The sequence below is a fragment of the Buteo buteo genome, chromosome 33, assembly GCF_964188355.1.
Source record: "Buteo buteo chromosome 33, bButBut1.hap1.1, whole genome shotgun sequence".
Taxonomy (NCBI): Eukaryota; Metazoa; Chordata; class Aves; order Accipitriformes; family Accipitridae; genus Buteo; species Buteo buteo.
The window spans coordinates 875959-902048 of NC_134203.1; the positions used below are offsets into that span (position 1 = coordinate 875959).

The 26090-nt window shown below is 43.5% G+C and overlaps 1 protein-coding gene across 1 annotated transcript; it reads left to right on the forward strand.

The window, feature by feature from the left end:
• The first annotated feature begins 1187 nt into the window (after nucleotides 1-1187).
• On the forward strand, nucleotides 1188-23454 carry LOC142026373 (E3 ubiquitin-protein ligase RBBP6-like). Its single transcript, XM_075019329.1, has 16 exons — nucleotides 1188-1353; nucleotides 5453-5552; nucleotides 7522-7560; nucleotides 8194-8230; nucleotides 12024-12068; nucleotides 14479-14567; nucleotides 14687-14783; nucleotides 15628-15767; nucleotides 17154-17323; nucleotides 18118-18221; nucleotides 18671-18862; nucleotides 18943-19021; nucleotides 19129-19186; nucleotides 20354-20719; nucleotides 21052-21153; nucleotides 22440-23454. The coding sequence occupies exons 1-16, from the start codon at nucleotides 1188-1190 to the stop codon at nucleotides 23452-23454; spliced, it is 2799 nt and encodes a 932-aa protein (XP_074875430.1).
• Nucleotides 23455-26090: the final 2636 nt, after the last annotated feature.

The window sequence follows — 26090 nt, forward strand, 5'->3', positions numbered from 1 at the left end:
GCAGAGTCAGTAAGCTTGTCAATAGGTTTGCTCTCCAGGCATACCCAGGGACCTCCTTTGAGGCTAGCGACAAACCCTTCCTGGCGGAAGGGCCGTATGCTCACTTTCTTTGGTGAAAATTCATAACGTAGATGCCTGTCCTTGTACCACTGAGAATTCAGTGGGACAGATACCCAGGAGAGCTGATTTCTGGTAGAGGATGGGCTTTTAGTGCATACCCAACAGTCGGGCTCGTTTGCCTCCGCTGCCGTACTGTGGGCTGTGGCTATGGCCAAATTATGGAATGAATAGGTATAATCCATATTCCACCACAGGCTTATAAGCAAGGCTACCCTATTAAAACCTAGGCTTCCAAATCACTAGTAACAGGAAGAACAAACAGACGGAGATAGCAAAAATAACTATCCCTTGGATATAGAGGACAGCACTGAAATCAAAAGGGTTTCCTGACTCTGGAAACCCAGAAGGCATTGAAAGAGCTAAAGCAAGCAGTCATGGAAGCTCCCTCATGAGCCCTGCCAGACTACAACAAGCCTTTGGTATTATATTTACATGGGCAGAAAGGAATAGCCAGTTGGCCCAGAAACGTCTGCAAGCTGTAGAATGTGACTCAGCAGAACTAGACCTCGTAATTCAAGGCCTGATGTCCTGTGCTGGGGCTGTGGCAGCAGCAGCTGCGATGACTGAGAGAGCACTCAAACTCATTAGGCTAGTTAAGTGTCATGCGCGGTTTGTGCTTTCAGAACCTTCGGGAAATGGATCGCTGGGCTTGGAGGTCATTTGGGGAGTAACTCCTCCTTCCCTGCAGACCTGACCATTGTTTGATCTTTGGCCATGCATGGTGAGCTGCCCTGCTCAGCATATCAGATCAGCATATCAGAACACAGAGCTGCACACCCCCAGGCATGGCCTCCCCATCCTGTTGCTGATGTCTGTGCTGATCTGTGCCGATTGGCTTCTTTTCACCTGTGGTTCCTTGCTGTGCAGGGTTCGTTGTTAAGCAGAGTTCGTCATTACGTAGAACCTGCCCCACCGCCATGTTTGAGACATTAACTCTTTCGGTCTCTCACAGGGCCTCTCCCCATCGTCCGCCTGCCCGCCTGGGCTGCGAGGAGGAGCCGGGCGAGCATCGCCTCCATCTGCCACGGTAGACGCTGTCGTGGAGCAGGCATCGCCTGGCCCCGACCATGTCGTGTGTCCACTACAAGTTCTTCTCCAAGCTGAACTATGATATGGTCACCTTCGACGGCCTCTACATCTCTCTGCCTGACCTCAAGCTCCAGATCATGGCCCGTGAGAAGCTGACGGTGGCCAGCTGCGACCTGCTGATCACCAACGCCCAGACCAACGAAGGTGCGTGGGGGCAACAGGCACGGGGCCTCGGGGACTGCCCGGCTGGCGGTGTCGCAAACGACCCCGCGACAGCTTGGGTGGAAGCTGGAAATCCAGTAATAGTCCAGTCTGTTCATCAGGATGTTTCAAGGCAGTGCTTTCAGTGCAGCTACACAGATGATTTGTTTGTCGCAAAGTGTGCAAGGGGCGTTGATGAGAAGAGAGCTAAAAACTCACCTCGTGAGAAAGCATAATTTTAAGCGCTAGGGGGAAAACGTGTTCTCGGGAGTTACCCTCTTTTGTGGTAGAGAGAGTCTGGCATGTTAGTAGTCCTTGTCAGCTCTTACTCTGCAAATCCTTTCCCCAGCAGCATATCAGCTGGTTGGCAAGGCATCTAAGGCTAGTCAAGGCTTTTCTTTGTCATTTCACATATCGGCTTGCCTTCTGATGACTTCTGTTCTGAAGAGCTTCTGTACTTTATCTGGGTGAAAATACTTCTCTGCATAGTGCTCAGAGAGGTGCTTTTGCACTGCTGTCAGACTCCAAACGGTGGGTTAAAGCAGGCCGTAAAATAAAGTAGGAGCTTTTTTCAGTAACCTGTTGATAGCATACATATGACAGAAATTAGTAAAGCTAGCAGATTTTCAGAAGTATAGGTGAATTTAAAAATGGGATTTTTAAATTGTGCATTCAGCGTGAAGCGGAGCATAACCTGAGCTGCTTGTACTTTTTTGCAGGAGGAAGGTCGTGGATACTAATGCAATAGCTGATTTAAGATTTCCGAGTCCGTATGAGGCAGCAGTCAAAGTAGCTCTTGTTTAACTTGTCTGCCTCCATGAAATACTTCTTTGCCTTGGGTCTTTCAAGCATACCAAGTTTCTTGTCTTTTAGACTGTTATGTCTCTTCTGCTCTTGACTTGGAGATAACATCCAAATCTTCCTTTGCTTTTGCAAGCTTTCTGAGTTAACGGGATCCTTATTTTTAATCACAGGTCAGACTGACAAAAGCCCAGTAGCCCCTTACTGGCCATCCCTGCCAGTAAAACAAAAAACAAGTGTTGTGCTATCAGGGAATAGGAATCAACAATGTTGTTACCTCCAGCTTTGCTGAACATTTCTGTTGGAGTGCTGCTTGGACAAGTGAAAAGTAGCCTTGTTGGGCATGACGTCACTGCTCACTTTGCAGATGTGGAGTCACGAGGTGAGGCAGTGTGACGCTGCTTTGCAGGTCCTGGTAGTTGCCGAGTCTCTGCTAGGGGATGCTGCTGCCCATGGGGAACAGGTTCCTGCTGGGAGACACCAGTTCATTCTGAGAGCTGTTAGACTAAGCTGGCTTCTGTTAAATTCAAATTGAGAGGGACTTCGGGAATAGCGCGCCAGATTTAGTCCTTCCCTATTTAAAAAAAGAAAAAAGTTGACTTTTTAGTCGACATTGTTTGGCTTCACCTCTCATAAAATTTCATCACCAAAATTAGTTCAGTTAATTGCGGCGAAGGAAAAATAAATGTCTTAAAGCCAATTGGTATCAGGCCCCTTCACAGAACTAACTCAGCAATGGACTCTGCTGTATGTAAACACTCTTCCACAAATTCTCTGAGACGGTGACCAAGCTGGTGGAATACTTCAGTACCAAATACAAATAGGTGCCGGGATAAGTGTCCTATACAGAGAAAGCCTTTCCTTCACCGCACTATTGTCACTCTTCAGCTGATCCATTTAAATGTGCGCTGATGGACTTTTAAGGTGAATTCAGTTTTATATCAGTCTGTTACTAGATGGCTGGACCTCTCTTCATGGTGCACTTAACAAGCGAATTGAAAACAAGCATATATCACAAGATATATATATATACACACACACATTCAAGGATAAGTCTATTCAGAAGGCAGGTGTCAATGCTTCTCTTCTAGTGGTCAATGAATTGTCACCAAGTACTAGAAGAGGACTTCTTCCTCTTTTTGCATCACACAGCTGTTGGGCATGTTCGAAGTGACCTCTGCAGGCTTGCATCATTTGTGAATAAATGCATTGGTTGCTGTCCTCATATATACAGTCTCTTCCTAGGCGAGGTGCTGCCACTTGTAAAGCTGCTGCAGAACTAGAACAATCCTCAGTTCAGCACAGGCGTAGCAAACTCCTGCCTTTTTGTGGAGCCGCTGTTGCTTGTCCTCTATCTCTGAAATGTCAGTCCAGCGGTTTGTGATCGGGACCAGAAAGAACGCTCTGTATGACTCCATTCAGCAGGTCGAAACAGCTGGTTTGGGCTTCTAGATCTGCAGCTGCCATGATGTCCCAGTTGCCTGCCTGGGCCCCAGTACTGCTTCAGCTCCTTCTCCATCAAAAAGTCCCAGTGCAGGCCTTTCTTGACAGGTGGCTGTGGAAGGGTTAGAGTTTCTTCTTTGAGAAGAGCTCTAGGGGTTGCTTTCAGGATATATGACTTCTGTAAAAGCTTCTGTTTTCGTCATTAGTAGTCCTTTCTCCTACAATTTGAACCTCCTCGGAAGTCCAGAGGAAGCTTGCTGTTCGGTTCCCTAGGGGGGAAGATCAGGAATTAGTTTCAGCTAAATGATTTCTCAGTTTTCTGAAGAAGCATTCTGTCATTTGGAAATAGAAGTAGAATGTTCATTTCATTGTGGAAATAATGTCTTCTGGTAGGTGAGTTTTGGGGTAAGAGAGGTTCCTGCCTGTAGGAATAATATACTGAAAAATGAAGCATAAATTGTGAAATATTCCTGTTTTGTGTGTGATCACTGAGCAAAACCACCCTGACAGAGCTTGACTAGATATACAGCATCTTTGGTTTTCAGACCATTGTTCTGATTCGGTCTGCAAAGGTAAGAGCTTTTAATATTTAAAACTGTAGGCAGATTACAGGGAATGGCTGCTGATAGTGATTTAAAATATTTAGTCATATCCAGCTTGTGTAAGGACAATATAAAAACCATTCTCATGGAGAGATCTTTGCATTTTAAGCTTACTCAGTCCAAGTGTCTCAGGTAGTTTGGTTTTTTGATTGTTTGGGCCTTATGTAGAAGGTCAGAAGGCTTTCCTCCTCTTCAAAGACTAACATGGTGTAAGCCCAGGCAAAGCATGGGTAGCTTCAGGCCCACTCTCTTTTCAAAAGGCTTTTCACGGCTGTCGTCGTAAGGAATTTTGTTTGAGTGTCTCAGCTCTGCAAAATGAATCGCAAGAATTCATAGAATCCTGGAATCATGGAATGGTTTGGGTTGGAAGGGACCTGAAGGATCATCCAGTTCCAACCCCCCTGCCATGGGCAGGGACACCTTCCACTAGACCAGGTTGCTCAAAAGCCCAGGGACGGGGCATCCACAACTATTGACATCCAATTCACATCCCTTGGGTTAATTCAAACTAGATGATAAGCTTCAGAGGGGAGATAGCACTTTAGTTGGAGCCAATTGTGCCCTACTTGTGAAAGCAAGCTCAACCCCCCCCCAGATTTCTCTGATCCAAATACTAGCATTGCCAGTTTTGTTTCCATTTACACGTAAAGCGCCGAGCAGCTGAGAAGCGGTGTTGTTGATGGATTAAGCTCCAAGGAATAGACAGAGATGGCAGGCGCTCTTCTGTGTTCTGTCAGTCTTGACCGCTAGCAGCACAGGGGAATTGATATAGCTAACAGCTAGGAAAGCAATGGCGCAGAGTTGTCATGCTTTAGCTGAGGGCCTCTTTTGTTGCAGGGCAAGCTAGTCAGACTTCAGAATCTGGTTTATGCAGGTGAGACTTTGCTGTGGTTGGTTTTTCTCCAAAGCTCTGTTGGTTTTGTAGCCTAACAGAAGCAAAAGCAACTTAAGCTAGATCAGGAAAGAACCTCACGCATTAGCAGACTCCGCTTCAGTGACCTTTGAGACCATTTTGCTGTTGGCATTCCAACCATTGTAAAACCATGAAAAAGATTGTGCTGCTTGTGTTTGATTATCAAACCTGAAGGTTTCTTGAAATGTACTTTCAGTGTGTTGGGACGATAAAAGTGCAACGTTCCATATCAAACTTTGCTTTTCCATCCGTAAAGGGATTCTCTGAAATGTTGTGTAATTATGTATTGATATAGGTTCTCGTAAAGTGGCAGATTCTTTTTCTGTATTGATGTTGTTTTCAGAATACACAGATGGTAATGCCCTGATTCCTAGGAACTCATCGGTAATTGTTAGAAGAATCCCTGCTGGAGGAGTTAAAGTCACCAGCAAACCCCGTGTTACGTAAGTATCCGTAAAGCATTGTATTCTTGGTTAGGGGTTTCAGTGCATTAACTTTTTAAATTGATATTAGTTTACAAGAGGCATTCAGATTGTATCTTTCTTGTTAAAGCTGCTGTTAATTTTTGTTGTCATGGGCTAGATTTTAATATATCTGTCCCAAAGCAGACGTACGTGTTTTGGCCTGCTGGGAGATTGGGTTGAAACTGCAACAATGGTAGCTTTTAAGATGATTCCATTGGGTTTGTTCTTGGGGTTGATTCTTCTGAGAGCCAAGTTGTAGATCCCATTTCCTCTACGTGGAGAGATTCCTTATTTTATGTGTTTGATTTGATTGCTTTTATAGTAAAGACAGATAGGCATTGTTGTGTAAACTTCTAATTTCTTCCCACCTCAGAAGAGTCTGATTGTCAGTGTTTGACTATTTCTTGCATTTGGGGGGTGCAGGGTGGGATATGGCAGGTATTCTTACCCCCTGGTAAATCTGGGTGTTTTGCATACTAGACACAGAGGAAAGACCAAGGGTTGCCAGCTGGCAAACCATGCAAACCAGAAGTTCCATTCATAAGTGATTCCTGTTAGTTTCCTAAAGACAATGTCCATTTCAGGCCAGAGAAAAAGAACACTCTCCTAAAGTGTATCACCTTTTGAGCGAGTACAACAAAGGAATAGTTAACCCCTTCCAAACTTGAAACTCAGTAAGCAGTTCAGCACGTTACCAGGCGTTACTAGTTCTCTAAGTCTGTTTTTACCCTAAGTTGCTATCAGTGCTCCAGGTTTTCAATCTATATTCCTCAGATTTCTGGAGGACAGAGAATCGGATGTGTTGGTTAAACTTACAGCTATGCAAATGCAATGCTGACTACAGGATTATTGCTGTCATGTATGTATTCAGCTACATTAGCATTGTTTGAACATTCATGTCTTCCAGCCTTCTTAAAGAGACGCCTCTCCCCCACAATTAGTAGGTATTATTAGCTTGTGGTTTTGCCATGTCTTTCTCATGTTGGTTCTCAGGCAATAAAGTAGACTGGTGAGTTACTGTGTGTCTCGAAAAAACAGCACAGCAGCATCCTGGTACCTGTGAAGCATTTGCGAGCAAAAAACCCTGAATTGCTGTGAGTCTGCCTGTAAACTTTGGGCATATTACTTCAGCAGTTGCTGCAGTGCTTTCAGGCACTACCTAGGAATTCAGGACGGCACAGTGTTGTCCTTGTAACCATGGCCTTGTTTTGGCCATGTTTAACTTAAATATGTGTGCTTAGTGCCGCCTTGTCAACGCATCCTCCGTTTCTGGTTGGCTGGCGCTCTCTCCTGGTATCATAATCCTGCCCTGAAATGAGAGGAGAGATGCTGCTAGCATCAAAGATCAAGCAAAGACCTGTATGTGGGGATAAGGAAAGAATGGCGCTGCTGTTGTAGTGTTGAAAATGAACCAGGCAGATGAGCTTTCTATTCCTTCAGCTGGAAACATTGCAGAAACAACTGGTAGAGTGGTTAATGTTTGGGAACGAGGAATGTATGCTATAACGGTGGAGAGGCCTTCAAAAATGCGTTACTCACCTTGTTGTATGTTCTTCAAGGTAAATGGATGAAGAAAGCATTGCGTGGTAATCTAAAGTATTTCCCTGTACTTCCCCATCTTCAGGAGGTACGTGGCTGTACTTGCGAGCCTGGTGGTATTCTAGCAGTGGCAGGAAGCATGAGCCTTTCTAGTTGTACGTAAATTCCACAGCAGCCATTGAATTGTCTCTGCTCATGGGACGCTTTGGATGACGTATGAATTGTTTGTTAACTAGATCAAGGGCTGCACGTCTGATTCCTGATGAGTGGCATGCAGATACAGATCAATAAGTGTGTGGAATCTCAGCAAGTTTTCAAATGTAATGACTATTGCCAAAAAGATTGTAGCCTTTTCAAGATTATCTTAAAGCAAATTCTGGCAAGTAAGACCTTTTCTTTTTCGTCACAGGGCTCCTAAATCACACCAAACCCCAGAAACTGCTTTCAGGTGACATTTCTACTACTATTTTTAGTCAATCTTGCATATGCTAAATGTAGGAGCTATCTGAATACAGTGCTTGGGCTTTCACAAAGAAACTCTGTTCTAAAGCCTATGCTGCTGCCATTTTTGTTATCTCTTTGTCAGATGACTGACTGTTTTCTCTGAAGTAAACTTGCACTTCAAAGTGTCTAGAACGTCAGTGTTCTTTCTTGGAAATTAAAGTACTGTATCTGGTACCCATTTGTAATACTAGATATATACGGATTGGTTAAAGTTGCCTTTGTATTTTGAGAGTTGATTATTTAAGAACACCAAGCTGTGATACAGACTTCATCTTTTTGATACTGACGCAGCAGAGACAAAATACCTGAGGGCTTCCTCTTGCACTGTTGTGTTCTATAACTGTACATCTTAATTTGTGACAAAGTAGAAACGGGATTTGGGTCTGTTTGTTGGGTTTTTTAGTTGCGCTGAATGTGCCGAGAGAGAACAGTTTAGGTATATGAATAAATTTCCCCATTCCCTAGACTATCAGAACATGATGTTTTGATGTTCAGGTTTTATAACCTGTTGTCACTGCTTTATGCTGGGTCCAAGTGCTTTACTTGAAATTCTAATCACCTTTATTTCTTCTTCCAGGAGTCAAACTGAGCCAGTGCGTGGAACATCAAAAGCAGTATGTAAAAACACAATCTCACACTTTTTTCTACACACTGCTCTTAATTCTAAACCATGTAGCCTTGTATTAATTTTCCAAACATTAACTAATTATACATTCCAGTAAAACCTGGTGTATGTTGTAAAGACAATGTCTTTGATTCAGCATAGGAAAAACTGGGTAATGCCATCACTTGCACAGGTCTAATGTAAATATTGGTATTGGTGCCTAGTGATGCATTGCATTTCACATTGAATATGCTAGACTATTTCCTGGATGACTTTGTGTTGTACAGGTAATGTATGATCGCTTTTAGATCATGTAGGTCCGAGGTTTGCACAACTGAACATGGTGCCATGTTCTACATCTGTGTATAGCTAGTAAAGCGTATGTTTGTACATTGTTTTGTTTGTAGGTTGTTTTGTGCTTTTTGTTTCTTGCAATCCAAATTGTTTGGAGTGAATTTTCTGCTATTTCCACATTATATCACTTAGCTTTTTTTTTTAAAATACTCTTTTTGCCCAATGGATTTTGAAAATGTTATCAAAACTCACTGAGAAACCACCGTGGTTAAACTTGGTACTGTTTCTTAGTTGTGACCTGGGGGTTCAAACAAATAGCCAAACCAACATATCCCATACATTTTGAGGACAGTCATGTGCAGCTAAATGTTTCCGTTTCATGTCCTTAAATGCTTGGGTATTTGTTCCTAAAAGTGTATAATTGAAGTGATATTATTTGGGCCCCTCTGAGTACATGTATGTCTTTAAGAGATTGCCATGAATTTAAATATGGTTGCTCCGCGAAGTGGTATTCGGAAGTTCTGCATTTGATCTTTCCACTCTATCTGATGAAGCAGTTTAGTTTAATAGTTTGTCTGCAAATGAAAATATCTAAGACCCAGTGTAGAGATTTTGGCACAAGGTTAGAGCCTGGTGTATTTGTGGGTAAAATCCCTGTCATTTGTCTGAACTTCTGCCTGCAGTACTTTTTTGGACCTGGGTGGCTTCGGGGTTGGATGCTGCTTTGATTTCCCAAAGGTTAAGCCTTTCTTTAGTATACCCCCACTCTGAATTTCCATTTGGAAAAGGGGCAGCATTTTTCTTCGGGTTAGAAAACACTGTCATTCGGCTGCTAAACTAGAGAGAAGTCACACAAGGAAATACCTGACTGGTAATGGTCTAGATCTGGATTTGCGACTTGGGTCGAAGGCTAGGTGTAACTGTGCTTTTCAAAATAGCCCTTATAATGTAAAAATTCCTATTTGTTGGTTTTTATTTTTCATCTTCAAGTATAACTGCTTTTTCTTCACTAGAATGGTGTGAGGCTTTGCACTAACCCTGGATCATTGGATCTGATCCCTTGATCAGCTGTTTGGGTAACTTAATCTAGAAATTGATGAGCTCTGGGGTTGTGTTCTGTGAAGAATACAGCCTCTGATTCTCGTGGAATGGTATACAATGAACTTAAAGTGGAAAACTTCTTGTATGTTGGTGTAAAAACACTAAGCCTAAACCTGACATCCATAATTCTATCACTGATTGGTTCAACTTCCTTTTTGGACATGAAAGGCTCTCATTGTGAGCCCAGTGACCCTAGCAGTTAATGGAAGGCATTTATGTAAACCACCTTTATAGTATTTGATCTAACTGAGATGGGGTTTTATGTCTTGGAAAGAGTTCTTTTTCTCTTTGTTTACTAGCTTGTGTATAAACACAAATCACATCTTCATCAATAAGGTTACCATTCTTTCAGCCTCGTGTGTTCCCTGGTGTCTTTGTATTACGTTTCTAAGTAGCATCTTACCATAAGCTTAGATAGATGTCTCAAAAAAATATTTTTTTTTAAGAAAGGAAAAATCCTGGAGTGGGAGGGAAGACTTAGTGTTAGTTAGAACTAATTAAAAGGAAGACAAAGCAAGACTGTTCCCTTCTTGTTTGCTCTGACTGTACCTGATGTGGGTTGTGGGTAGCCATAGGGAGGGTGGAAGCCTTGCATCTCTCTTTACAAGTCCTCTCTCTCTCTCTCTGTCTCACACACACAGTAAAAGCACTGCAGCCTCAGGTGCTTCTAGTGTTGGAGGCACAGTTAGCTTTATTCTTAAAGCTAACTCAGGTCTTGGTCTAAAGTGTGTGGGGTTTTGTTTTGTTTTGTTATTTTAAATAAACGTCTTTCTGCATGTATTTCAAAGCCAAACCTGGATCTTAGTGTGGTCTGAATAAATCACTGGGAAGGCTTGCCAATTATTGTTGAACAGTAAAGCAGCAATGTTAAAATCAGTTCAGATTTTTTTTTTTTTAAAGGATGCACAAAACCTTATACTTTGAATATTTCTTAATTGTCTTGCTCTTATGTTAGCTGTCATTCTACACTTCCAAATCTGTGCTGCTGTCCTACCGTTACTACTGCCAAATCAAGAAAGTGAATCCTATTTGTTTTCGTATTCCTATTTCAGTAACTGCAAGGATCTCTAGTTGGTATTAGTCCTCAGAGGCTGCAGAAATGCAGAGAGTCACGCGCATTGTTTTAGCACCGCCAAGCACAGCTGTGATCCTTCCTGGCTGAATTTTCAGTTTAACCAAGCTATTGGGTTTTAGGAAACCACTGTAATTTAAATGCAGCACTCCAGCAGTGAGATTAGCCTTTTCCTCCTATTTTCTGTGTCTTGAGGACAGCTGTTCAGTTTACGCTGTGACACTTTATTCTACGTTTTTGAACAACCGAAGTCCTAATAAGCAGTGATTCAGGTGTCTTTCTGATCATGTTTTGCTAGTGTAAGCTTAACTGCTGCTTGTGGCATAATATAATTCCATATTCTGGAAAAGGAACAAGCTAAGCGTTACCCTGTTTACTTGTGGAAAAGCAGCATTTCGCTATTAGTTCTCCATAAACGCTGCAGCCTATTGCAAACTAGTGGCCTGAGGGCTTCACTCCTGCAGGGTGTTCCAGGAGGTAGGTGGGAGGGAGGAGTGTGGTTGCAGTGGAGAAAAAAATTACAGGACTGTGCTCTGACTCCATGTTTTCATCATCATTAAAAATTGGGTTTGCTCTGCTAGTAAGAAGCATAACATTAAATTCTCACACCTCCGGAACTAATCTGGATAGTATGGCCTGTGGTCTAATAAAATACAAGACATCAGTATTGTCTGTTTTTGTAGGCCGCTCTGTCATGGTAAACACCTTTATTTCACTAATTTGAGCAGCCTGTTTTTTTCTAGACAAAGTGGTGGTTTACTTTCATGGCTGATGTTCTGGCTTGGTGTTTTTATTTGGGTGTTGTGGGGTATGGTGAGTTTGGCATTTTTAAACTTAGTGACGACAGGAGGGGCAGAGTTCATGGTTGAGGGCTGATACGCCTGTGCTTGATTTTGCCAGGCAGCTACTGTCTTCATAAAAGCATAACTGTGTGCATTTAGAAGTGATGAGATGTTAACGGATTAATTGACAAGCTACACTGCAAATAAGTTTCCTGTAGTGATGCTTCCTTCTCAAATAAACTGAAATCCTTTTTAGCTGAAAATTGACAGATGTGAGCATTTGACAAGGGTCCCTCTCTGAGATACTGTGGAGCAGTAAGTTGATGTCGAGCGGGTTTGGTTATTTTCGTTTCTTCTCATTAACCACACAGGCACTCTTAAGGTGCCATAGGTTTGGACTTTGTTTTGAGCAAACACAAATTGCACGGGGTTGGCAGTGCCCCTGTCAGCAACACTCAGAGGATATAGTGCAGACTTTCAGACTACAGTAGACCTTAACTATTGCTATGTTTTGACTGTAGAACTTGAATATGTGTTTAATTTTTTGTGAACAGACAGATGACTCTCCTGCATCTCTTTCTCTGGCCCACCTTGCTAAGGTATAGATATATTCTTTTCAAATTCTTTAAAAAAAAAAAGTGTTTGCTTTGTTTTTTAAAATCTTATACTGTGATCTATAGCTGGATAACTGTTGTAATGGAAACAAAATTTAATTTAATTTTTATTAATTTAAAGTATTAATTTTAACTTTAAAATGGGTGTCTATTTTGGTACTAGCCTGTAAAGAGCAGTTCCCACTTTGGGAAGATAGAAGGGGAGTACCTTATCAGCCTCAACGTAATGTTGCACTATTACTCATCTTCCAGACACACAGAAGCAGCATTTCAGAAGCTGTTTACCATTTCTCATATGTTTCATTGATTTTGCATTGGAAACTAACAGTTTTTCCAGAAGAATTGAATGGGCTGTAAGTTACGGGCATTTGGAGGGGGGAGTGTGCAACAGCCAAAAGAGAATCGTTTCTGTAACATGGACAATTGCATGGCTGTTTTTGAATTCCTAGCCATTAAAGTTACAGATCCATTCTTTTAATGCTGCACAGTTTCATAAATGCTAGTATATAGACAGTAGACAACATAATCTAATTTGTTGGAATGCAGACTGTGTGAAGTGTGAAAGTGTACCTGATTGTTTCTAGGAATATACCGATGTGTATGTGTGGCATATTAGCAGATGTGACCTTCCGGAACTGTTGTAATGCCATGTTTTGCTATGGACCTGCTTGCATTTTTTGCTCAACAATGTGTACCTTCCTCTGGGAAAGCACTACTGTCTGCACTTTGTGAAAAGGCGTAGTGCTAGCCAATGAAAGAACTAGTCTTTAAAGTTACAAAGCTTAGAGAGGGTAGGGCCTAATGCAGAGGAGCTAGTTCTTTCTTCTGAAAAGGAAGGATGGAGTTCATTTCCAAGAAAGAGGAATCTCTTCACACTGGTCACTTCTTTCCTTTCTCACTGAAGAAATTAAATTGTGTGCATCTGGGGGGGGAAAAAAAATGTTTGGAAGGTAGCCACCAAAAGAACTTGGTCTCCATTAGTGCTGTCCCTAAACATGTCCTTGGTACTGTAAACTTATGCCAAATTTTACTCTTAAAATATGAAGAAGTGTCCTTGTGGTGTACACATTTAAGCTTTTGAGAAAATTTCAGTATTTCAGAAAAATACAGGAACATAATGGAAAGCAGCTCAAACCTGTTACTTACTCTAACGTCTTTAGTGCAGACTGACTTGGCATGGAGGTGATGCGTTAAGAGTTTTCTGGTTTATTATTACTACGTATGAAATGCCATGTTTGAATTTTGGTCTATTCCTACTAATGTGTTGTGGGTTTTGGATGTGTTTTGTAAACTGTTGGGTTCAAAGAAATTAGTCAAGTATCTGTAAAGCTTTCTGTAAATGTTAATGGAAATGATTTCATAGGTGTTGCTCTGGATTATGTTACTGTGGAGAAAAAAATGGTGTCTATGAAACATCCATTTAATAGAATGTTGAAACTAGTTGGTTGCTTTTGTGAATGAATGCATATAAAAACAGAACCATGAGTGGTTGATCTGAGTGGTTGATCTGAATGCTAGGTGCTTGAAGGTCCACATCCTTTACAGCCTCTCCCTTAGACCCTGCTTGGATCTGGACTCGTGTGAAATAAAAACATTGGAACAAATACTACTTTGAAAAAACAGCTGGCTTCAATAATTTGAAAGATCTAGTTCTGCATAAGGTTGATATTACAATTTATATGTTAAAAGGACACAGTCAACTGGAAAAAAAAATGCAGATTGTGCTTCCTGTAGTTAAATCACTTAATATGAAGAAGTTAGTAGAGGGAGAAGCATGCAGTGTGGACTGCCTCCAGCACATGATGGTCAAATTTGTAGTGACAAGAATCTTTTGTCTTGCTGAGGGATTATAAAAAGCTTGCTTCCTTTTAATGCTTCTGTGTGGGAAGCTGCATTTCAGCAAGCAAAAACAACTTCCCTGACTCTTAAGTTGTGTGTCCCTTTAATGCTGCAAAATGTAAATAAGGATACTTGCATGCATCTTTCTCAATTAAATGTACAGTGGATGTCTTCTTCAAATAGGCTGGAGCTTAAAAATCACCTTAAAAATACTGGATCGTGTAATGTTGTCTCCTTATGCCTTCGGTCCACTTGGAAGACAATTGGATTGGTTACGCCAGTCTTTCTGTAAGGTACAAACAGAGCCTAAGGTTTTGAGTGCCCAAGAACGCTCTTGTCAAGTAGGTTAACACGCACACAAACACCATGTAATAACGGTGTAAGGGCTCCCCAGAACATCTTCAGGACAACGGTATTTTCTATAAGCAGCTCTTTTGATGCAACCTCAGCTAGTGTTGTGCTGCTCTTTACAGGACTCGGTGAGCGGTGTTGTCTTTGGCTGTGTGGGCTTAAACGTGTTTCTAATGTGCGTGTCAAATAATTGCCTGTTAAACAGACTGCCAATCTGGCTGAAGCCAGTGCTTCCGAAGAGGATAAAATAAAAGCTATGATGATCCAGTCCTGCCATGAATATGATCCAATCAAGTAAGTGTTGATAATGTCAGATCTGTTCTTTGAAGATTATGGAAAAAACTGTAGAGGTGTTTGGTTTAACAAGCGAGACATGTGCATACCTTGTTCTTTTATTCCCCCAAAACTTGCAGTTACATGAAGAAACCCGTGGGTCCACCTGCATCGTCATATACTTGCCATCGTTGCAGAAAACCTGGCCACTCTATGAAGAACTGCCCAAGAAATGGGGTAAGATTGTGGGGGACTTCTGGTGTTACCTAGTTTTTAATTGTTTTACCCTGGCAGTTAGGTAACAAGTACATGAATACTCACGTGAAGAATTGTTTCTCTTGGGGTGAAATACAGAGCTTATATGGCAATGTTGCAAAGCCTTTCAGAATTTGAGGGAAACCTGGAATTAGAAATGTAAAATTTTCTTTTTTTCTAGGTCATGGACATGAAATGTGTCCATAGATCTTTCTCTGTGAACTTGTATGCGTGTTTTTGTACATTTCAATGTTATTGGAAATTTTTCTGGTTTTAACTCTTTTTAGTGACAGTTCATAGTTTTTAGTATTTTGTATAAAAAGAAGATGTTTCTGTTGACCCCATCTACTGAACATTTGTGTGTTTTAATCAGACAAGCCTCTGGTTGCGTCTTCATGCCGTTTAATGTTAGTCACTGAAGGTACATGCATGAGGTATGAATTTAGCCTTCATATAGAGATGGTGAACATAAGTTTCCCCAGTGAGTGATTCAGAGCACTGCATTAAGCTCTCCCTCTGCATTGCCCTTTGGAGGAGGAGGAGCGGCTTTGTGTCTCTTCTCTGAGTGGATGGTGAGCTAAGGGCTGTTTCGCCCTTAAGGAACCTGAGGGTAAGCCAAAGAATGTCGACCGAATTCAAGACACTGCTCAAGCCTTTGGAACATCCTGGCTGTATTCATTTAGGAAAAGAAGTATTTTAGTCGAGCGACCCTTACGCTAGGTAAAAGGAGAGGATTAAAGGCTCTTGCTGCTTAAAATCATCATTGAAATGTCATTTTAAGTGTGGGTCTTAAGATGCGGTATGTCTGCATTTCTTGTCTCAACAGGACGAAAGTTTTGGGTCTGTGCCCAGGATGAAAAAGACCACAGGAATTCCAAGGAGCTTCTTGGTGGAGGTGAAAGATCCCAAAAGGAAGGGTGTCATGGTGACAAAAACTGGAAAATACGCAATACCACGTGTTAATGTGTAAGTATGGAATTAATTGGACCGACCAAAAAGTGAACGAGAGAAACCGTGCGTAAATGTCTGTATTGGCTTTGTGTGGCAAGTTTTTGGTAGCGGGGGTGGGGGGGAAGGTTACAGGGGTGGCTGCTGTAAGAAGCTGCTGGAAGCTTCCCCTGTGTTCAAGAGAGCCAATACCAGCCAGCTCTAAGACGGACCCGCCGCCAGCCAAGGCCGAGCCAATCCGCAATAGTGGTGACGCCTCTGTGATAACATTTTTAAGAAGGGAAAAAAAGTTGGGACAGAGGGAAAACGGCAGCCGGAGAGAGGAGTGAGAACATGTAAGAGAAACAACCCTGCAGACACCAAGGTCAGTGAAGCAGGAGGGGGAGGAGATGCTCCAGGCGCCGGAGCAGAGATTCCCCTGCAGCCTGTGGGGAAGACCATGGTGAGGCAGGCTGTCCCCCTGCAGTCCAGGGAGGTCCACGGTGGAGCGGAGGTCCACAGTAAAGCAGATGTCCACCTGCAGCCCGTGGAGGACCCCACGCCGGAGCAGGTGTGTTCCCAAAGGAGGCTGTGACCCCGTGGGAACCCCGCTCTGGAGCAGGCTCCTGGCAGGACATGCAGATCTGTGGAGAGGAGCCCACGGAGCAGGTTTTCTGGCAGGACTTGTGACCCCGTGGGGTACCCACGCTGGAGCAGTGTGCTCCTGAAGGACTGCAGCCCATGGAAGGGACCCATGCTGGAGCAGTTCGTGAAGAACTGCAGCCCATGGGAAGGACCCACGCTGGAGAAGTTCATGGAGAACTGTCTCCCGTGGGAGGGACCCTGCACTGGAGTAGGGGAAGAGTGAGGAGTCTTCCCCCTGAGGAGGAAGGAGCGGCAGAGACAAGGTGTGATGAACTGACCGTAACCCCCATTCCCTGTCCCCCTGCGCCGCTGGGGGGGGAGGGTAGGTAGAGCATTTGGGAGTAAAGCTGTGCCTGGGAAGAAGGGAGGGGTGGAGGGAAGGTGTTCTGAGATTTGGGTTTATTTCTCATTACCCTACTCTGGTTGATTTGTAATATATTGAGTTAATTTTCCCCAAGCTGAGTCTGTTTTGCCCGTGACGGTAATTGGTGAGTGATCTCTCCTGTCCTTATCTCGACCCACAAGCTCATCTGAGCTAATTTCGTTGTTGATCCACTGAATGGGAGAGGTCTGCGGTGGGAAAATTGTTCCCCCCTCCCTATTCTAGTGTGGTGGCTATAGAAAAGTAGGTTCAACTAAATGCCTATGTTTTAGGAGGCTAATGTGGAGTGAGAAGAATTCCATCTCCTGTCTTCCTTTGATAAGATCCAAAGCTTGGAAAAGTTCTCCTTTACCCATCTTTAATTTGTTTCTTTTTCCTTCCCCTTTCCCCTCCTCCAGGGAAGCTTATGCTAGAAGAGAGAAGGAAAAGCCTCCCTTTTTACCGGAGGAGCCATCCTCTTCCTCCTCAGATGATCCTATTCCAGAGGAGATTTTATGTCTCATTTGTAAGGAGATAATGACTGATGCGGCTATTATTCCCTGCTGTGGAAACAGTTATTGTGATGAATGTAAGTGTGAACTCCCATGTTTGTTAATTCAAAACAGCACATCTGCTCTTCTGAAAGCAGAAAGAGGAGATAGCGAAATTATTTTGTTACCAGTTCTATTTTATACTTAAGTATACCCTGAATAGGAAAGGGCTCTTCTCGTATAAAGGGGGAAAAAAGCCACAGAGCTTTAATAGTTAAATAAATAAATAAATAGTAAAATACATAGCTTTTTAGTTAAATTTACATGCGGAAGGACGAGTATGAGAGGAGTGGCTGATTGTGCAGGTGATTGCAGTATTGGATATTGAGTGCATTTAGTTTGCCCACAGCCCTTTCTCTCATACAAAACTATATAGCCAACTCTGGTGACTTTCGGTGGTCTGCAACAAACGGATAGTTAGCAGCATTTAATCCACATTTTCCTCCACGGGAGAGTTGGTTAAAACCTTCAGAGCGCGAACCTAGTAATGGTTTTTTGAACCTACTATTTGTTTTTCTGAGACAAGTTTTATTCGTTAACCTGGAGGGTGGGGACTTCTCACTGTACTATATAGTGGGAAAAAGACTAGCTGAAACATCAAGACACAGCCTACTCTACATCTTCAAATGTTACAACAGTGACATACCAAAACTCTAGAGTTATTTGCTGCATACTAGAAATTTTTTACGCTATTGAACCTTTATAGCTTCATGCTCTCACTTCAAGACCATATTCACCTGTTGATCATATAGGTGTTTTTATAGTTGATTAGAACCCCCAAAACTTCCTTAGTTTGGCTAAATGCTATTTTGATTATTCTAATTGTACACAGGTATTAGAACAGCCTTACTGGAATCTGAGGAGCATAGATGTCCAGAGTGTCATCAGACAGGTGTTTCGCCTGATGCTTTAGTGGCCAACAAGTGCCTACGCCGGGTAACCTGATGACTTTTACGTAAAGTGCTTGTAAGAATAGGCTCTTTGTAAAAAGCTGAAAGGGAAGGAAATATTAGTTTACATCTGCTTAAGCAAGGTTGACTTGAATAAGGCTAAATTTACCTTTCAAGTGCATTATCTGTTATCACAGAAGCTTACAACTCCTTGGAGACAATCTGGCAAATTCAGGTCATGCTTTTGTTTAAGGTGATTGCCTCGCTTTCAAATTCTGTGTTAACACGGCAGTACTTTGAATACAGACACTCCGAGTTACCAATCACTAGTATCAGTGTTTAATGTGATGTGTTCATGTATCGGCATGTTGATTTCTTTGGGGATTGATAGCATTTACAGCTAATTACACAAGTAATTTTACTCTGTGGAGGCTTTTGTTCGTATATCTGCTGAAGTTTCATATTACCTTTGCGTAAATGTTTTTCTGCCTCTAGGCTGTGAGCAACTTCAAAAGTGGAGCCGGTTACAGAAGAAGGCACCGTCAGCAGATGTGGCACCACCAGCAGCAGCAGCTGCCACTGCCACCACCCCCACTCGTGACTCTTACACCTCCTGCTGCTCTGGTGACTGCTGCTGAACATTCTACATATTCGTCTCTGTCAGTCAGCAGTTTGTTGGAAGAGAAGGTAAGCTTTGTTTCAACATTTGCAGCGATTCTTGTATTTTAGTAGAGCTTGTTTTCCAACTGTCTGCATTTATTCACAAGGGCTGTCAGACCCCTGTACTAAGACAACCAGCATTACCAAGTCGTCTGGGCCCCCAAGGACAATCAACACGCACCACTGGTAAGGAACTGTAACTTTTAATTTTTCTAAAAAGAATTTCTGTTAAAAAATGATCTTCAGATACACTGAATGGGATTTTTTGCTTTTTCCTCTCTCCACTCCAAAAGGTCATCCAGCGAGAGCCAGTACAATTTGCTCAGCAGGTGGCAGACCAGGCTGGGAACTGTAAGTGTTCTGCAGAAATTCAATGTATTCATACTGGTAACCTGTTAAATGAGGCTGTAACACATAAATTCTACAACAGCTGATTTATGATGAAGTAAGTGTGCACAGATAGTTGTGTAGAATACAAGTGGTCATTAATTTTTAAATGGCCTAATTTGAATTGGCTTTAACAAAGGGGTATGTGCTCGCAGTAAGATTATTTACAATAGAAGTCCAGTGCATAATTGAAAAGAGGACTCTGAAAAATGCACGCTTTCTGAGGAAACCATAAGTGCATCTAAAAATCAAATCTAATTAAAGGATCAGGTGGAAAGCCACCCTTTTGCTCACTGGCTGTATAAGGCTGAAGAAATTGATTTCCCAATAGAAACCAGCCTCCAGCATTCTTTTTTGAACAACTTAGTTGATTCTGATTGAGCAAATCATTGGAAAAGTCAAGGCTGTTATTTTAGGACAATTCTGAGTTTCTTCAATTTAGTCGTCTCAGATAGCCAAGCTGCTTTCTCTCCGTTGGAAAGAGAAGAGTCTGTTTTATCTCTTATTGCTGTGCCAAGTCAGTCCTTCATTTTTTTATATGCTTGATGTTAGATCGACTGTAAGGGTGCACTGTGTTTATAAAATCTCAAAGATAAATCCAAACAAAAATGGGGATCCACCCCACAGATGATTTAAAATCTCAGATTCAGTAAGCAAGAAAATAACAATGCAGGGACAAGAACAGGCCAAGTACATCATCATGAGGCGACAGCACAGGAAGCGTATGTGGAAGAGGTTAAAAGAAGTTTGAGAGAAGATGAGTTAATATTTGTGCAGGACTTTGAAGGTTAGAAGTGCGAAATATTAAGTGTCTCCAGGAGTAGCAGAGGAGCGGTGGGCACATGGCACGTGGGAGATGGGAGTCTCTGTTAAGCGTGGGCAGCCTCCACTTGCAGCTGCAAAGCTGAGTGTCAGGAGAGAAGACCGAGGGGAGTGTTGGGGGTGAGGATGTGGAAGGCAAGTATGAGGATCAAGAAATGAGTGTAATCTCACATGAACGGAAAGCAGGGAGAAAAATGCTTAAGTTGAGAACAAGAAGTGCTCCCCACCATGCTCCCGCTTCCTTCGCTTTCCTCTTTAAAATCCGACAGAGTGTAACAAACAGTGACACATGGTTTTGGGTTTCTTTAGACGTCCAAATCGAGGACGCCTGCACAGCGAGTGTACCCAAAGGACTCAGGCCCCAGCACTACCAGAATCAACACCAGTCTTTGTGCCTGTGCCTCCAGCTCCCTTGTATCCTCCAGCACGCCACGCACTTCCTCTTCCACTGGGGGTACCACCACCACCGTTTCCTCCTCAGTTTCCACCTGGCCAGCCTCCATCTGCTGGGTGCGCTGTCCCCCCTCCAGGATATCCCCCAGCTCCCGCAAACACGTCATCAGCTTGGGTTCCAAGAGCAGTACCCATGTCTCCTTCACCTACCATCCCAAGGACTCAAGCATCTCCTTTCTCTAGGGAGGAGTTTTACAGAGAACAACGGAGTCTTAAAGAGGAGTAAGTATTTGGCTCAGTGAAGCTGCGTTGTTCTTCATTTTTGTATTTTGATCACATAATGAGCTGCAGTTACACTCAAGTGCACCTGACGTAAGCAAAAATGACAGTGTTTTTTCCAGTATACTTTTGTGTTGCAGATGGTAAACATGCAAAACTAAACCAAGACAAATGTAATTCTAAAACTTTCCCTAAAACTTGTAGGAACGCTGAACTGTTTTTGCTGAAATGGGATGTTCCCCTGTTGCATTTGCATGCAGTCTATATTTTCTCATATTGGCCATGTTTTGTCTCTTGGTGCCTTTTTGTAATAAAGGTCAAACTTATTTTAACAGGGAAAAGAAAAAGTCCAAACTTGATGAGTTTACCAGTGATTTTGCTAAGGAATTGATGGAATGTAAAAAGATTCCAGAGGAGCGTAGGCATTCGTTTTCCAGGTAACTGGTTTACATGTCTGTAATGGAGCAGCAGGTTGTCTGGAAGAATCAGGGGGAGTTCCACTGCACCCCTCTCTCATTGGATGGATTGGATGATTCAAGGGATTAGCAGGGATAGGAGTTTCATAGGTAGGTTACTGGCTCAAATATGGCAGAGATTACAGTTGACTGATGGTGATAATGGGGCAGCAGTTGTTAAGGAACAGGGGTCTCTTTCCCTGAAGCTTCTCTGCAATGACATCCTTCACCTCCTGAGAGCCGTGAGGAGGCTAGGAACTGAATAGGTGTAGTAGCCGGATTTTCTGCATCTCCCTGTTCTGATTGTAACCATTACCTCAAAGCACATCGGAGGAGATATGTGAGAGAAATTGTCTTCCTCTTTTGTCTCTCTCCTGTAGGTACACGGAGAGATTTTAAGCTGGACTGCAGACTGGTGGCTTTCACTAGAATTTTGTTGACATTGTTAAATGAAAAACAAGAAAAACTTGTGAAGAAAAAACGCAGGGCAGCTGATGTTTTCTATCCCCCCAAATCACTTGGGCAGGAGTCTGCATAGCTGTCTCTTAGTAATGCTGTCAGTATCCTTCCTAGAGTAATGGCATTGAGTCATATTACTCGAGGCTGAGTTTAGAAGCATTTAGATACGACTCTTTCTTGAAGCGCTGTCACTATCCTTGGTTAGAGCTAGAGGTATGTGCAAGATTTTGCTAGGACATTGGGCTAGAAGTGTTGATTGTAAGACTGCAGTGCAAGTATTTTGCATCCTGTACAAATTGCCAAAGAAGTAGTGAAGTTAAAGAGACTAAGCTGGCATTTTAAAATTGAGCTTTACTGTCTTCAGGCCAAATCGTGTTTTCCTGATGTTTGATACTGCACTGTAGCCATTAAGACTTGCTCTTTTTGCATCTTACTGCAACAAAAATGATTTGCGCTGCATGTCGTTGCAGAGTAGTGAAAAAATGGGTGCGTTCACATAGCAGTAGAGGCCACTATACACCACCTTAAATCAGCCGATAGCTATGGTAGTTCGCGTGGTAGAAGTGAGTGGAAACAGACTTAGCCTTCCTGTATGTTTTTCCATTAACAAAGCAACAGCTGTTCTGTCTTGTGAGCCGAAACTTGTACATGTTATTAAGTTCTTCAGTTGGCAGTAGCATTATGTCAGCAGCTGAAAGAACATAAGTGTATGGAGAGTCAAAAACCCCAAAGCAAATCTGGAAGGAAAAAACTGGGGAGAGTGACTGTTTTGAATTAACTTCGTGTGTGTGTGTTGTGTTTTTTTTAAGGTCCAAGTCTCCTTCTAGTGCTTCATCTTACTCTAGAAGTTTCTATACCTACTCCAAGTCAAGATCAGCTTCTTCCCCCTCTCGCTCCCACTCTCGATCATTTTGTCGTTCCCATTTGCATTCCTACTCGCGATCGCGGCTGTATCCAAGAAGAGGCGAAGGGAAGAGTCGTAACTATTGTTCTAGGTCAAGGTCAGCTGGTAATAGAGCTGGAAATTACCCTGGAAAATCTTCTGGAAGAGCACGCCATGTCGTCAAAGATCCTACCAAATCAAAAGAGAAGGAAATGGAATATCCACAGGGAGATGGCAAAGGAAATAAACATCAAAAACACCAGAAGAGAAGAAAAGGAGATGAGAACGAAGGATTTCCTTCATTTCGTGAAAGATGTCCTGGAATGGAACCTCCTGCGAAAAAAGTGAAGGAGGAGCTTCCCAAGACAGGCGGCATTGAAACATCTTCCTCTCAAAAGGGTGAGAAGGTTCTTGGTACCCCACAGAAAGTTCACCCAAAAGTGACAAAAGATCACCCAGAAACCAGACCAGCCGAGGAGGAAAAGGCAAAGAAAGACCACAATGAAAATGACAGTGAGAGTAATGTATCTGCAAAAGATGAGGGAGCTGCAGGAAAAAGTCCAAAAGACCCCAAAGAAAAGTCTGCTGATAAGGTGAAAGAGGATACAGCAGCACCTGCTGCAGTTGACCAGCCTGAAGCAAGCAGAAGTCAAAGCCGTCCCAGTGTTAGCTGTAGTCAAAGCCCTTCTGAGAGTCAGCCTCGAAGCCACAGCAGCAGTGCCAGCTCGGGAGAGAGTCAAGACAGCAAGAAAAAGAAAAAGGAGAAGCAGCAGCACAAGAAGCATAAGAAGCACAAGAAGCATAAGAAACACAGGAAGCATAAGAAACACATTGGAAGCGAAACGGAATTGGAGAAGAGCCAAAAGCACAAACACAAGAAGGAAAAATCGAAGGAAAGCAAAGATAAAGATAAGCAAAACATGAAATCTGTCACTACATAGAATGACGGATATTAAAAAAATGACTTAATTCCTAAGTCATCTGTATTAGACTTTGATAAAATGTAAATGAATTCAAGCGTTGCAAATAGTGACATGGAAGACCCTGTGCTGCACTTAAAATATTGCTGCTTGATTATTTGATTTTTACATCAGAGCTTTATAAAAGTGAACATTTTGTAGAGAATTGTGAGTTGTGGCCATGTATCATGAAAGGTTTTGCTGGGGCATGTTATTTTTAACCATTGTTGATTAGTTTGGGTGGGGTATACTGCAAAAATTTTCACAGCTGAATTTTGTTTTAATTGCCTGCCAGAAGAAGGTGGTACCTGTTATAAAATAGCAGCAGCAAAATGCTTTGCAGAATCCATTACAGCCCTGTTATGTCACTTTTTGGTTATAATACATTTTCAGTAAACTATCCAACGTGATGAGATTTCCAGTGATAGCTGAACATGAGCAGAGAAGAGACTAGTGACAGAAAAAAGGTACCAGTAGAAGCTTGCTGGTAGCTAACATGTACGAAAAATAACCATATCAAGGGGTTTCATTTGGAAAAGACAGGTAGGACTTTAAATCTTTTGAACTGATGCAATGTGGGGAGGTGCTGCCAAGAGGTATGTTTTTTTCCTGTGCCAAGCGGCCTTGTTTTTCTATTGTAAAAGGTAGGATGTGGCCCCAAACATAGAGCCACTCTTCACAGCTGGTCCTGACAATTTTAGACTAACGTTCAATAAGAAGCTGCCACATTTCAACCTTGTTCCAGTTTGTTTGGAAAGCTGTTGTCATTTGCCAGCAGACATTTACACATAGACTTTAGGATGCCCTGTAATCTGTATTTCCTCTCATAAGAATGCTGATCACCAAGGTGTTTGTGTTCCTTAAATAGAAGCTTTATTAGGAGTATTTTCATATGGTGGTGCCATGATACAGAGCTAACCCTTCCAATAAACGTGGGGTTCAGCAGATGAGTTTGGCAGAAGAAGAAAGCCCACTAGAAAGGCAGGCTTCTGCTTTAAGCTTCTTTGAACAATGACAGGAAATCTAGAAAATGGTTCGGGTGTGACGTCACGTTGGGGGGTCTGATGCCCTAGCGGGGCTGTGAGGTCAGGAGGGGGGAGCCGGGGTGTGTGTGTGTGACGCAGGGGGGTCCCCGACTTTTGGTTCCCCCTCGTGACCCCCCCACCCGGACATGCGGGTTCCCCCCTGCCCCCTGCGTGCAGTGGGCGTGGCCTCGCCAGGCCCCGCCCCAAGCCCCCCGCCCCGCCTCCATCGCCCTGACAGACCCCGCGGCCCCACAGAGAGTGGAGGTTAACCCCACCCTATGGATCTCCGCCACCCCCCCCCCGGACGCTATGGACTCTTCCCTGGCCCTATAGAACCCCCCTGGCCCTATAGACCCTGCCCTGATGCCCAGCCTTACAGACCGCCCCCAGACCCTCCATACTCTTCCCTGACACACACCCCCAGACCCTATAGACTCTCTTTGGATCCTATAGAACACTCCCTTTCCCCCCTGGACCCTGTAGATTCTGCCCCCCCAACCTTATAGTTCCCTCCTTTCACCGAACCCAGCCCCTGTAGATTCCCCCAGACCCCATGGAACCCACTCCCCCTCCAAGCCCTAAAGATTTCTTCTGGAAGCTATATACACACACACCCCCTCCCCCAGGACCCTATGGATCCCTGCCTCTCCCAAGCCTGGACCATCTAGATCCCCTGGACTGCCTGGATCCCTCTGTTATTCCCTGCCCTGGGCCATATAGATCCCTCTGGACCCTATAGATCCCCCTGTCACAGGAGGACCCAGTCATCTGGACATGCAGGCAGCCCCAGGTGTCCAGGTAGTGGACCAGGGTGTCCAGGGGTAGATGCCCCCCCGACCCAGATGCCCTGTAACTCCCCTCAGCCCCATATAAACCCCATAGTTCCTCTCCCCCCGGGTCATATAGACCTTATAGGCCACTCTTTCCATCCCTATAGGCCCTCCCCACAGTTTTATAGACTCCCCCAGCCCCATATGGACCATATAACCCCCCCGCGGCCATATAGACCCTAAAACACCCCCCCCACACCCCCATATAGATCATCCCAGCCCCATAAAACCCCCACAACCGCCCCTCCAAACCCCATACAGCCCCCCCACCCCATATAGAACACCCATCTCCTTAGAGACCCTCTACCCTCAGCCCCTCCCACACCTTTGTCAGGATTTAACCCCAGCCGGCAACTCAGCACCACGCAGCCGCTCGCTCGCTTCCCCCCCACGCAGTGGGATGGGGGAGAGAATTGGGGGGAAAAAAGTCAAACTCGTGGGTTGAGATAAGAACAGTTTAACAGGACAGAAAGGAAGAAACTAATAATGATAGTAATAACAATACTAAGGTGACAATGGCCTGGACAACGCCCCGAGAGACCCAACATGGACGTCGCGGGGAGGGGCCCGGCGTCCCTTCTCCTGACTGACGGGGGTCTCGGACACTCCTGGAACTGGGGTGGGAGAAGGTTCCAGAAGGCCGGGACCTGGGGCCCAGAAATAGGGGCACAGCGGAGCAAAAAAATCACACACAAAAGCTTTTTTCACTCTGCTGTAGTAAGATGCTGGCAGTCTCCAATGTGAAAAATCATGAGTCCAGCAA